General features: G+C 43.8%; 1 protein-coding gene and 1 long non-coding RNA gene across 2 annotated transcripts in view; one reads left to right on the top strand and one right to left on the bottom strand.

Moving 5' to 3' along the window:
- The window catches only part of DSG2 (desmoglein 2), a 43,088-nt gene extending 42,355 nt beyond the window's left edge, over positions 1 to 733 (bottom strand). Inside the window, exon 1 of the mRNA XM_058676905.1 lies at positions 173 to 733. Coding sequence (XP_058532888.1) covers positions 173 to 217 — 45 coding nt within the window. The 5' untranslated portion in view covers positions 218 to 733. The remainder of the gene's footprint in view (positions 1 to 172) is intronic.
- Positions 601 to 14,049, top strand: part of LOC131482512 (uncharacterized) — a 47,509-nt gene continuing 34,060 nt past the window's right edge. Inside the window, exon 1 of the long non-coding RNA XR_009247062.1 lies at positions 601 to 671. This is a non-coding gene — a long non-coding RNA (uncharacterized LOC131482512). The remainder of the gene's footprint in view (positions 672 to 14,049) is intronic.

The raw sequence follows: 14,049 nt of genomic DNA, 5'->3' as shown, positions 1-14,049 counted from the left end.
GTGCCGCCTCCGCCGCCGCCCAGGCAGCCCTTTGCCACCGCGGGGCCCAAGGAAGCAGCTCCGGGTAGGCGGGCCCCGCACGGGCGGGAACGGGCAGGTCGGGGCGCGGGCCCAGCGCCCGCCAGCGCCCTTCCCCACTGCGGGCCCCCACGTCTCCGCTCCCGGCACTTACCAGGAGCAGCAGCAGCGCGCACGGGCGTCCCGGGCTCCGCGCCATTGCGCCCTCGCCTCCGGCCGCTGGCACCGCTAAGCGCCGCCCGCTCCCCAGTGCGGGCGAGTCACCCTCAGCCCTGCCCGGCAGGTCCTCGCCCCTCCGCCTCGCCCTGCCTAGAGGGGCGGTTCCAGGTCCCCAGGTGTGGCGGGCTCCCGCACCGTGCAGCCGCAGGCGCGCCTGGAGGCTCGCTCTGCGCGGGAGAATTCCGCGCAGGAGGGAGGGCGCAAGCACCTGGCCGTGACGTCCGGGGCCAGGGGACTCTGGGTGGCAGGCCCCGCCCCGGCCCGCCGTTCTCAGCTTTCCGACCACTCCTCCTCGGAGTGAGTGGCCCTGGAAGGGGAAAGTTTTCTGGCCAGAGCGGCCCGCTGGGCCAGGCCCGCGGTAAACCTGGCTGTGCGGAGAGGGGACCTGCTGGGATTCCGCGTTCCACGCGGGGCTGCGGCGGGGCCCTCGGTAGGTGTGCGTTAGGCCTGGAGCGCAGGTGTGGTGGTGAGGGAAGGCTGGCGACGCCGGGTCCGGTGCGATGAAACCGTTTCCTCAGATGGCTTCCCAGGTTTGTGGTTTATCCGGCTGAGGAGAAATTATCACCGAAAACCAATCCCCTGATGACTGGAGTTGCCCAGGAAAAGAACTCTTCGGAGCGTTAGGGGGAAAAAACGTAGTCGAGGCCCCCTCCGGTTTACCAGCTGTGGGGCCTGGTCAAGCCTCTGCAAATAGTGATTGTAAGGGTAAAATGTAAAATTGAAACCTTCGTGAAAAAAGGGAACCGTGTATGGGTAGCTGAGTTCTCCAGTCGGCAACAGATTAAGAAACTCGGAAGATGGATGTGCAGTAGTGGAGGGCTGGAGACTGAGATCAAGTTTGACGTTACCAGAATGAAGGGCCAGAGTGATCCCTCTCCTCCTCCCCAGTTAATAGTTCCAGTTTCCAATACCCATACACCTGTGACCTCCTGATTGGTCCTTTTCTTTGGCTCCAAGGGCCTCCCCTCTGTGAGCTCAGAGAGACACATCCTCCTCTGTTGAGGGCATACCTGCAAACTGCCTTTTCTCCCCATTTGGTGGTGGTGGTGGTGATGGAGTTGAGATTCTAGCAGGCGTTTCTGCTTATCTAATCTTGCTGCTTGATGTGCCTGTGAGAGTATGCCTCTCAGGAGACTTGGTTACACGGGTAAAATTCAGAAAAGTATGTTTTCTAGTCTCCACACCTTTTTCTTGAGCTGAACGCAGCACATGTCCCATTCGCCCGTCATACTGGGGAAGCGACATCTCATCAGTCCAGCTTAACTCAGTGCCCTTGCACTTGAGGCCTATAGGCAAGGACTTATGCCTCATTGTGTAGACACTGTTTTCCAGTAGTGAAGATACGGATGGCAGATAATACACCACTTACTTGTGTTCGATTTTCCAGGCACCCTTGGGGGACCATCCAAGCTCGACTCTAAGTACCCCTCCTTCTAAAAGGTGTATACCCAGTTGACACTATGAGAAAGGTGTTGATACAGGCATGGCTGCACCGCCTAGCCTCTCCTTGCAATAGCTACACATTTGGAATTCGAACACTAGTGACTCAGCGGGCTGAGGGGCCTTGTTGGGTATCTTGGATAACCCAGAGCTAACGCTGTAGCTCCCCCCGACTTGTCTATGCTGAGAGCGGCCCTGCCTCATAAACCTCCACGTACACAACCAAATGTGGCCACTAACAACAAAGGACAAGGGATTGTGTTAAATAAGCTTAATTTGCAGGTTTTCTCCCCCCTGGACAGGGTGTATTAGTTTGAAAAAAAAAATGTTTATGCAAAGAATTAGCTCTAACATCCAGAGAGATTCAAAGCATTTACCCGAGTGAATGTTGTCTTGACTACGTTGCCCCGCACATACACACAGGTGAGGACACTCTCCAAGTGACTAGTTCCTGTGAGTCACCTCTTAGGATAATCAAGAATGAAGGTTGTTGATTTTTTTTCTTAAATAAAGTTTCAGAAAGAGCAGTAGAGACAAATGTACTCCTTTTGTAAGGTCACAGCCTAGCCTGAAAGGTCTGCTAATGAAATGATGGTTTTTAGCTACAGAACTGCTGGCCAGCTGGCCAGTTCATGGCGGCAGTGATTCTAAAGACTATATGCAGCAGAAGTAGTGGCTGAGAAGTGAGAGCTAAAGCTGATGCCCATCCTGTGTAGCTCTTTTAAGAAGGACGTTATTGTTTACAGGCTGTGATTAATAAAGGACAGACGGACACAGAATAAAATGGGAAACACCTCCAGGTCGTCTGGGAAGGGTGAGGAAAGGAGAACTTTGTTTTCTTGTTTACTTCTACTCTCTCAATCATCTCTTAGTTTGGTGTTGTTCAATAAACAATTTGCATTTTATTGGAGATGCAAACATAAGTAAATGGATCTGTACAGAAAGAAAGAAAATTTACTGTTTCTATGTAGCTATCATTCCTCCTGGTTCTCTATAGCTGCAGTGGCAGGGCTAGATGTACAGGGTGTGATGTGGATGGTAAGGAAAGCCTCTTCCTCATACTCTGGACCATGGGACTAGGGCAGCCTTCCTGGAGAAGGTGTGGTGAGCTGATTCCTACAGGATGAGTAATTATGGGCGAGACAGTGTCCCTGGCAGGGCAGAAGAGCTCAAAGCTCAAAGCTTCAAGGTTGGTGAAGAGTCTGGAGCTTCAATTTTATCCATGAAGAAAGCTTTCTTTTAGTTACATGGGTACAAACAATAGGTTCAAGTAAAAGACACTCCTTTGGTGAAAAGACATTGAACTTGAGATATTAGGACAATATTGGACTAGAACAAGCTAGCAAGTAGTTTGAAATAGGAAGGAGACCACAATAGCAGATCCACTTGGGTGACAGAAGCAGTCATCCAATTTTGTTTCTCCTGGACTGCTCTGTCAATCCCTTCCTTGTCACCTGTCTCTTTGTTAAATGCTGTTCTCTTCTGAGTTCTGTGCTTTGATTGGAAGCAGCTGGCTACTCTCATGCAAATCCATCACAGATTTCTCTCCTGAGCCTCAAATCACTGGGATATTTTCAGGGACCTTGAAGTTGTTTGGTAGGAAGACTAACTTTAACATAATGGACAATGGAGATTTCCCCATCTTAGTATCACTATGCTAGGGCAAGCTTGCTACTTCTTGTGAATGGCCACCTTAGGGACTTTTCTACCCAAGCCTGGACCTTGAGGCTCACCCTCAGATGCTCCCTTGTCCATGCCCTCTGAATCCGGTTCCTTTCCTCTTCATTCTCTATAGTTCTGTTCAAAATGATACATAGCAGCAATGATGCTGTAGCTGATGCTTATTTCATCCTAACCTACTGTGCCACCGTGTTTTTTCATTTAGAAACTTGATTATTCCTTGACACTAGAGATCCAGCTTAATTGGTCAGCAAAAACATGTTGAGCCAGGTCCACATACTAAAAGGAATCAATTCTTTTTTTTTTTAAAGGAGTACCATCAGGGAAGATGTTTGTAACCTATTGCGGATGAGTTAATAGTGAATGGGGTCATTAAGTGTTGGTATATGTGTGCCTGCACAGGCCTACCTACCTGAACATATGTATGTGTTCTGCATGTGTGTGGTTTCTCCAACACTGAAGCCCAGAGGCAGAACAAGTACAGTAGAGGGCAGGTGTGAGTCAGCAATGTAGTAAGGCCTGCATGAGATAAATACACGTGGAATTGAGTGTGGTCAGGAGTTACATGGACGGGCTTAAGCTAGAGGAGATCAGGGACCATTTGCCGACAGGAAGTTAATTATGTTGGGTGGAGAGAAGCAGGGGACAATTGCCCTCCCCTTAATCTAGAAGGAACCATGGTTTCATTCCAGGGAGGCCAAGGTTTGGGTGTCCTCACAAGCAACAGGAATCAGGATCTTGACATTCCTATTGACTCTCCAGCTGGAGGGACCAAGAGCATCTTTGCTCTAGAAAGTGAGAGGGGAACTTAGGTGGATATTATATATGGGTGACAGCCAGTATCAGGGTGGAAAAATTCCTTTGTTGCTTTTCTGAGTTGGAAGCTGCAGAGCAGAGTCAGGTCTGTGGTCTAGTGAGGACAATGCCTGTGTCCTGCATCAGAATGCCTGGGTTTGATGCCTGCCTCTAGCTCCTAACTTCAGCTTCTGCTAATGCAGACCTTAGGAGACAATGGTGATAGCGCAAGTAATTAATTGAGTGTCTTCCTACCACAGGGGAGATCCTGTGGCCTCAGCCCAGTTACCAACCTTTGTAGGCATTTGAGCAGAGATAAGCCAGCACATATATCTGCAGTGCGCAGTCACCATGCTCACACACACAAGCTATCAGTCCTGAGAGCCTGGCGGCAGGCAGACAGCCCCAAAGATGGGGAGAGCCGGCCTTGTGAGTCACACAGCTTCACTGAGCCATTCCCTACCCGCTTCTCCCTGTGAGTCATTGTACTGGGACAGTTGGCTTTGGAGGCAAAGTTCCCGGATTAGAATGTTGTAAGGAGATTGTTAACATTCAGAAGACAATTAGGGGAAATAAAAATGGTTTTGTCTTGGGTCTAAGTCCAGAGCAGATCATATCTGAAGACTTGGTTTTTTAAATAAGCCACATTGGCCTTAAAGTATGATCAGAATATAATAATGATCCATTGATGTTGGTAGAAAGCAGGCAACAGCCTGATGACTCTGTCTCCTTCCTGGTGAAAAATGCTTGCAGTCCTTTGGCTAAAGGCTCCCTCGGTGCTAAATGCATTTCCAGGGAGGATGGTGTGTAATTTACGATTTATGCCACATACACCAGGCAAACTGCCGTGATGGCCTCTACTCACCACCCTCCTTGTCCCGGAAGTTTCTGCTGCAGCCTTGGCAATGTCCAGTCCATCACTCCCCACTTGTTTTCCTCTAAAGTGTTACCTTCTACACTGGGTGTTTAGCCTGTTGCTTGGGATACTGGTGCCCCATGTTATGGTACCAGGGCAGGTTACTGGTGACTCCAGTTTCCTGCTAATGTGGACCCTGGGAATGAGCAATGATGGCTCAAGTTCTTGGGTCCACCCACATGGGAGAACTGGATTGAGTTCCTGGTTTTCAGCTTTGGCCTGGCTGAGCCCTGCCAAATGTATGTATGTATGGGAGTGAACTACCAGATGGGAATTCTCTCTGTTTCTGGTCTCAACTAAAGTTAAAAAATATTAATTATGTTTTCAGTGAGTCCCTTTCCTGACTAATATTTTTAAAACTGGAATTATTCCCTGACACTAAGACACCCTGGTGCCTTTCCCTGCCTTGTTTCTTCTCGGTACATCACAATCCAAAAATCTGTGTTCACTTTTCTGTTACCTGTTGTCATTCCCTAGCATGAAGGCTTCATAAAGGGTCAGATTTATCTATGTGAAGAGCTCTGTATTCACCTGGAGCAGTGCCTGTTGCATTGTGGGCTTTTAGTAAATATAGTTAGTTGAGTATGTGAATGAACGAATGCATTAATGAATTTCCAAAGTTACCTTGCAGGAGTGTGTGTGTGTGTGTGTGTGTGCATGCGTCCATGTGCAATGATGGTAAAAGAGGAAAGAGCAAGAGGACTTTGGGGTCCTGGGAGAATGTGAATTGCTGTAAATAGGGGTTTGTGGAAGGCCTGGCTTGCTATGGGCCATCACCTCCTTCCCAGTTTTGTGCTGCTGATGTCTGGCTAGGTGGAGGCCAAGAGAGGGCATTTCTGTTTCTTTCCGTCTTCTAGGACTCTGGTGAGTCAGGGTAAGACACAGACAACATGGACACGTGCCCCTCCCCTCTGAAGAGGATCATGGCCAGCATTGCTTCAGCGTGACACCTGGGAATGCAGGCCTAGTCTGCTCCTGATGCATCTGTGGTTCTGGTTCACCCAAGGTCCCAGGGTTTGTTTATAGGAATCCTGGAAAGATAAGGCTAGTGGGGAGAGGGGGGGAGGTCTTGGCTGCTAACAGCAGCCCAGGACTGGAATCTGTCAACAGAGTGACATGGTAGGCAGAGTGTTATTTTCTGTGGATGTCAGACAGAAACCAATTCACTGACCCAAGGTGACCATGAGCCCAGAGAGAGACAGAGGAGAAAAATCCTTCAGGAGGTGCGACCCAATCACACTGGCTACTTGGCAGTAATAGCCTTCATTTGCACACAAATGACATTCTTTTGTGGAGTGAAAGAAAACAGAGCAATACAATAACTTTGTAGAGCAACCTTGGAAATAAAATATTGATTGTAAGGAGTCTTTCACAATGATTTCAAATGATGATTGCAAGCACTTTTAGTTCAGAAATACAGTGTCTCAAAACTGAATAATTTTCATTCTAAGGACATAGAAAGGATTCAAGTAAATAATTTACATGCATTAAAGCACTTACTGTAATACACTTTAAAAATCAAACTTATTTTTTTTGAGGGGGGTCTAGTTTTTTGTTTTGTTTTCTTTTTAAAATTTCAGTAGAGGCAGAGAGGGCATGGGGGAGAGAGAGAGAGAGAGAAGAAGAGATATCTCTTATCTTCTGGGGCACTCCCTCAGGGACCTGCAACAGCTGGGCCTGAGCCAAGCCCAAACAAGAAACTGAAGCTCAAACCAGGCCTCCCATTTAGGTGGCAGGGGTCCAAGCACTGGGGACATCCCCCTCCCAGGGTCAGCATCAGCAGAAAACTGGAACAGATACTGAATGCCAGATGCTCTGCTGTGGGATGCTGGGGCCCCAAGCAATGCCAAGCACCTGCTTGTCTTTCTCTCCTAAGGGAACTTAGTTTACTTTCATTACCTCTTGTAGTTCTTCAAAGGAGAGGTTTTACTAGATAGAAATATGATTGGATAGGGAGCAAATCAGCAAAGTACCAGAAGTTTGGTACAACAGAGGCCATGGAAATAATTGCTCTGGATCCTTCATAATTTTTATTTAGTAGTTACAGTGATCTTTAACAGCTGTCTGGCGTCACTTGTGGTCAAGGACTTTATTTCAGCATCATGTGTGTTATGAATATGACTGTGTACCTTGAAAGCAGAATTTTGGTTTTAAAGGGTGGTTCTCTGTTAATATGTAAGTCCCCAAGGCCTTCCCAGTGAAACAATATCTGAATGAACTGGCTATGTAGAGTCACACCCATTTCATGCACAATTAGTCATTAAAAAGATAACTCAGTCAACCAAGAGTTCTTGTGACTAATCCTTCTATGAGTATGAAAGAGGAAGAAAGTGTATCATTGTACACCTTTCTTAACTCTGGGATTAGAACATACATCTGAAGTAATCGGTAATTTTGATGACAACTCAAACCAGTTAAGCAGAGCAGTATAACAAGGAAGACTTAAAGCTGGGCATGGTCAACATCCGTAGGAAAACTCTGTGGTTTATAATTGGTGAGTTTTTATTGTTCAGCAATGTGAGAGAATGAGACTATTCAGGATGTTCAATACTGAAGCAGCTATTCAGATGGAATATGGTCCATTGTTTTTCATATCATAGATTTCCATCTCAAAATAGAACCAGCAACACCAAACCAAACACAAAATAAACCAAAGGAAGATGATGGCTTCTAAGCTTCCCTGAATCACAGAAGAGTGGGACTCCTATGGAGCCTTCTATTCATTTCATAGAGGCTAGATGCATTAGATCAGTTGGGCAGAAGGTCAGCCCTGGGTCTCCAGGCATTCCTATGTGGACAGATGCCAAGTACGCGATTTCAGGGACAACAAAGGATTTCTAGTCCCAAAATGCTGTACCTCCTGACGTAATGCTTAATGATAATGGGATTTCATTTTGTTTACTGAGTCAACAGATAGTGTCTACGTTTTAAAGAAACATGTTGCAAGGAGAAATAACAAAATCCTTTCTGTGTTGTATGCCTTACTGTGACTCAATTTCTCAAACAATTTAATAACTCACCAGCTCCCTCCGGTGAGGTTCTTAGAGGAACCAGACAGCCATGAACATGAAAACAGCAGGTATCTTGTGTGCTAGAAATAAGAAAAATACACAAAAGTAAAGGCAAAGTTCATTTGTTTCCAGTTTATATTGAGTCAACTGACTCTTGCAAATAATTTTCTCCTAGCCAGTAGCTTGACACCATAATTAAATAAAAAAAAGTTGCACATGAAAGTGTGCTCATTTTTCATAGCTAATTATTATCTTGGCAACATTATCTGACATATAAGAGGCCTTTTAAAAGTGCATGAAAATGTATATTGTGTATATTATGAAAAAGACTGCATGGATTTCATTTTTTTTTTGATAAATAGGCAAATTCCTTATAATTCATCTTTTTCCATGAACTTTGTGAAGCCTGTTGTATATATCCTTCTGGACTTGGGGTCAGGTAACATCATGTTTAAGGTAAATCTTAAAGCATTTAGTTTACTTGAGGGAGGAGGTAGAGATACAGAGATAGAGAAGGAACAGGAGCTCCGTCCAGGTCTCCTATGTGTGTGCCAGCCCTCCGGCTTGCTGAGTCATAACTGGCTGTAGTAGTGGAGTGTCTGGGGTTCAAACCCCAGCTCTACTCCTGATTCCAGCTTCCTACTATTATGCATCCTGTGACTGCTCAAGTCTTGTGTCTCTGGGTCCCTGCTATACATGTGGGAGACCTGGACTGAGTTCTGGTTTCATGGATATGGCGTGGCCCAGACCCAACTGTTGTATTTGGGGAGTGAATTAGCAGAAGGGAGAGCTCTCTCTCTCTTTCAAATGAGCAAACAAATAAATTCATAATCACAAAAAGTAAACAAAATAAACAGGACTAACACTGTGGTATAGTGGGCAAACAACTGCCTGTTGTGCCAGGGTCCCGTGTGACCACTGATTTGAGTCCTGGCTGTTCAACCTCTGATCCAGCACTCTGATAACGCACCTGGGAGGGCAGAGGAGGCTGGCCCAGGTGCTTGGGCCACTGCGTGCATGTGGGAGACCAGAAATCGGCGTTTGGTTCCAGTCTTTGACCTAGCACAGTGATGAAAAAAATATTGGGGGTGAATCAAAGGATGAAAGATCTGTCTCTCCCACTTTCTCTCTCTGTAAACCTGACTAAATAAAAAAAAAACTTTTTAAAAACTTCACGAGCACATATTGTGTCCAAAATGCATTCTTGTAACTCTGCAGAAACTCTATAAAGCAAAGACTATTATTTTCTCCACAACAGTAGTCCAGAAAGATTCTGAGAGATTAACTGTGTAAAGCCCTGTGGCTAGTGAGTGATGAAGCTGGGGTTTGAACTCTGGTTGTTTGGCTTTAAGTCTGATCTGGTAATCACTAACAAGACATGCAAAAGTCAAAACAAAGATATTTTCAAGTTTAACTTTTGTTAATAACTAGAATATAATGCATGGCTACTTTAGATTCCTTAATAGGGATGAGATATGAAACTGTTTTTGAAGTCCCTCTTGTCTGCAAACTGTAATAGGGTTTCTTTGCCTGCTAGCTCATTATTGCTCACATTCAAAGGCATCTCCTGACTTGTTCCTTCCATGGAGACAGCATTTTCTTTCCAGGGCTGGCGAAGGTGGCTGTAACGTGCTTTGGCTTGCTCCAGAGGCCCTGCAGCATTGCTGTTGCTAGGAGTAGGAGGTCTGCTACCATCTTGGCAGCAGAGACCTTCCTTGTAGGTTTGCTTCTTTAACAAATATTCAAAGACCAGCACTGAGGAGAAAATTGCCAGGGTCCAAGCACATAGAACAAACAGCACATTAGAAAGTCATACCAGATTGTTATCAGCCATTAAATCTCTTCTGAGCAAAACCCCAAAACAAATCCATATTAATTAATTTTTAACAACTGGGAGGCTGAGGGAAGATGAAGCAAAGTAAATCTTATTAGAATTTAATAGACTAATGATCTATTAACCTTTCTTTTTACTACTGAAAAGTTGGGGATGTCTATTCTGTTTGAGAATAAAGTCTAATCAAACAAAGCTGCTTTGTACGTAACCCAGTTAGCTTTGTGTGTGTGTGTGTGTGTGTGTGCTTGTACACAGCTGGTTTTCCTTGGAAATAGACCCATGTAAATATTATATCAGTACCTATCAGCTGGACATAACTGAAGTGAAACTCACATTTTATGCTAAAATATTCATTTTTAGCTTGATAGTCATGGCTTCTTACAGGAATAGGAAACTTGTCATTGGGTCAACTAAATATTTTTAAGAGAAATTTTAAGAGAAATTTTTAAGAGAAATAATTGTTTATGTTTATTTGCAAAGTAGATTTAGAGAGAGAGTGAGATCTTCTATCTTTTGGTTCACTTCCCAAATGGCCACATCTGCTAAAGCTGAGCCCACCTGAAGCCAGGTGCCAGGAGCTTCTTTCCGGTCTGGCCATTGCAGCCATTCGGGGAGTGAACCTGTGGATGGAAGGTCTTTCTCCTTCTTTCTCTCTCTCTCTTTCCCTATTCTCTTTCCCTCTTTCTGAAACTCTGGCTTTCAAGTAAAACAAAACAAATCTTTTTTTTTTTTTTAAACTGCTATTTTATACAAATCATTGAAAAACCGAACTGAAAGACTCAAATGCAAAGGCATAATTTTTATATCTAGACGTATTTTATATACGCCTTATTAATCATGTGATATGAGCTAGCCGCAGAGCTCTGAAGGAGTTTATTGGAAGAGATTCCGTGGGGCCAGCACTGTGGTGTTGTGGATACAGCCACCTCCTGCACTGCCCTCATCCCATGTGGTGGCAGTTCTGCTGTTGTAGCCATCTGGGGAGTCAACCAGTGTATGGAAGATCTCTCTTTTCTAAGATTTACTTTATTTCTTTGGAAGTTAGAGTTGAGAGAGAGAGAGTCCTGACTTCACGTTGCTTGACTCTTGCTTATTGGTTTGGACAGAAATGATGACATAAATTCAGCTTTAAAATACTTAATTTGGTTATCTAAACTTTTGTCTTATCTTTAGTACTCATGTTATTAAATACATCATTGTTCACTGAAAAAAATTTAAATATACTTCATAATAAAATCATTCCATGTATTAATGAGTATTATGTCTTTATCTACTATCATCATCAGCTTGCTTACAATGCAATTATACTGTAATTCTTGAGAATTACACATAGATTTGTGACCATTTTATAACATGTATTGTTTTCTTTGTAATTCTAATTTTTCATGTTCTACTCAAGTGAACAGTGGTTCTGTTGGTCACAGTAGTTGCTATTCTGATGAATAAAGACAAGCTTACCCAGGTGCCACTTCAGTATGTGATCCTGAGGAAGTTGCTTTGCTTTTCTGAATCTCTGTTTTCATACCCATTGTCTAAGAGTTGCTGGTGAGAATTAAACTGGAGTAGCCAGCCCTTCCGCTGTCCCCAGCTCTCATGTCTCTTAGCTTTCTGCATTGGTAGTTGCACCCATTTGCACGTGATCTTTCAGATATCATTCTGTTTAACTACATCTCCTTTGTTTCTGTGTTTTATCATATTTATTCCTTGTTTTCCCTGAGTTGCTAATGTTTATGGCATTTACCTGCACAACTTCCACTTTCCTGGAGTTGATTTGGAATGGGTGAGGTGAGGCATCCTCTCTTCTTCATCACTCTTCATCACTCTTTGTCAGCTTTCATTTGAGTCTAGTTTCGTCTCCCCTCAACCTGAGTCCAGACCTCATTGTGCAGTCTTAAAGAGGAAGGTGATCAGTCAGATGGGAGTTCCGTGGTTCTAAAAAGACAGCTTTTGTGGCATTCCTTAAGAGGAGTCACAGGGTTCAAGTGTTTGATAGCTACCCATCCCTTCCATCCCTCCCCTCCTCCAGGTGGCTGATGTCTTTCACCCGTACCATAGCAAAGTTTTCATCTTCGCTTTACTCCAGTTTTTCTCTCTGAGTCATCCTAAAATGTCATCCCAACTTACCAATGAAACAGTGACGTAAAGTAGCCAGGTAATTGGTACCGCGTTTCTGCTCTGACCTTGTTCAGCCCGGCATCTAGCACTTTGTCCACCTGTAGTGATTCTCAGAAAAGCTATCAGCTAGGACAGAAGGAAACACTAATACAAACACATATGTAAGTCACATTGGATATCATTGTTCAGGGTTGTTAATTAAGAGAATAGTTCAGTTTTTACTAAATGGTTAAGGAAATATAAATTGACAGTCAAATGATTGTATCATAACAATGTTACACTGTTTGCATTTTGCTTTATACCCCTTGAAATGTATAACAAGTCAACCAGAAGGACAATGCCAATTTTTCTTCTGTTTAAATAATTTTTTTATTTTTGATGAAAAATTGCATATACATTTTATATGACAAATCAATCTCTGTTTAAAAACACGCTAGTGCAGTAAGACAAAGAAGTTCTGGAGCTGTGCTTAACAACAATGTAAACATACTTAACACTCCTAACTTTAAAAAGGTGGAAAAGTTTTTTTTTTTAACCGCAACAACAAAGACAAATAGCAAGAAGAAAACACTTTCTGTTTTTCCCTTATATAATCTTTACACCTATGGAGTCTTTTGTAGTTTAATGATGCAACAGAATTCCCATTTCATGCTGTTGGCCGTTAAGAGACAAATTTACAACGTTCTGAGGTTCGTGAGACCACCCTTGAGCTTTGAAAAGAGGTTATGATGAATAACTTACTCATCACCTGTAAACAGAGGCACAAACTGTTTGGGCTTTGACCCTCAGCGCCGACTTCTCTTGAGAAGCAACAGACTGCAGTGGCGAGGGCCACAGAGCATCCTCAGGACTCAGCTGGCTCTGCAGGGCCTAATGCCTCTCACCTCAAGCCTGGCTCAGTCGAAATCTGGCTGCAGCTGCCTGCTGTCCTTGCACAGGGCTTCCTGAGACAGAGCCCTGGGACTGGGGAGAGGGCGGCGCACTGGGGACAAGGAGATTTAGGGATCTCTTTCCCTCCAGGTAACAGCAGGACTGCACCCTTCTGGATGAAAACATCAACACTTGAGTATATTGCAGTCTGTCTGGAAAAACAAAGTTTAAATATATATACCCACCCAGGATGATTCAAAACTTTATTTTACATACAATTGGAAATATGGACACTAGACCATGACCTTGTAAAGGCTGAGCTATGACAGTCATATCTGTGAGCCGGCAAAGTAGGGTACTCTCTACAGAAAGAGGGTAAAAAATCTTAAATGAGCAGAAGTGCTTTGAAGAACTGCATTGCCATCATGGCAGCATACATGAAATAACATAGTCTGACCCTTCACTAACCTAACATTGCTAATCAAGAATACTAAATGGATGTCGCTGTCTAATTTAGAAATGAGAGCTAAGAATAACTTACCCATAAACCCCTTTCCATATCTTTTTCAGACTTAAAAATTACTGCACCATTTTCCCTAATGCTACTTATGATACATATTCACAATTTTCATAATTTCTCATTACTAGCCCCAACTTATGAAATAAGCCCATGGGGTATATTTCCACAAAATCTGTAGACTTTGGTAACACAATAAACATCCTATATGTAATCTGCTCATTGGCATTTTAAAAAGGAAGCTATTTCCAAAGAGCAGTACAGGACTTGTTACTGAGGAGTGTGTAGGAAGGAGTTCATGCAACATTTCTTCTTTGGACAGATGCTTTTAAGGTGATTAATACACAGAAAATATTTATAGCATGCTAGGCATTCTTACATGTTCCACGATATTTCTAGCACAATATTGTCTGAGTGTGAAATTATGTGGAATACAAGTGTAGCAGTTTAATACATAACCCCATAAACCTTAGCTCGAGCAAAAGATGCAATTATGGTCAGCATCAAGTATCTGCTTTCCTTCTTCTAAGCAGCTTTAGCAAATACTTCACGATTTTTACACTGGTGTTCATGATATAAGAAAAATGAGACAAAAAGTGCAGCTCTTGACTTCCATGTGCTTAATCCACTAAAG

The sequence above is a fragment of the Ochotona princeps genome, chromosome 18 (genome assembly GCF_030435755.1).
Source record: "Ochotona princeps isolate mOchPri1 chromosome 18, mOchPri1.hap1, whole genome shotgun sequence".
Taxonomy (NCBI): domain Eukaryota; kingdom Metazoa; phylum Chordata; class Mammalia; order Lagomorpha; family Ochotonidae; genus Ochotona; species Ochotona princeps.
This window is presented reverse-complemented; position numbering and strand designations above follow the sequence as displayed.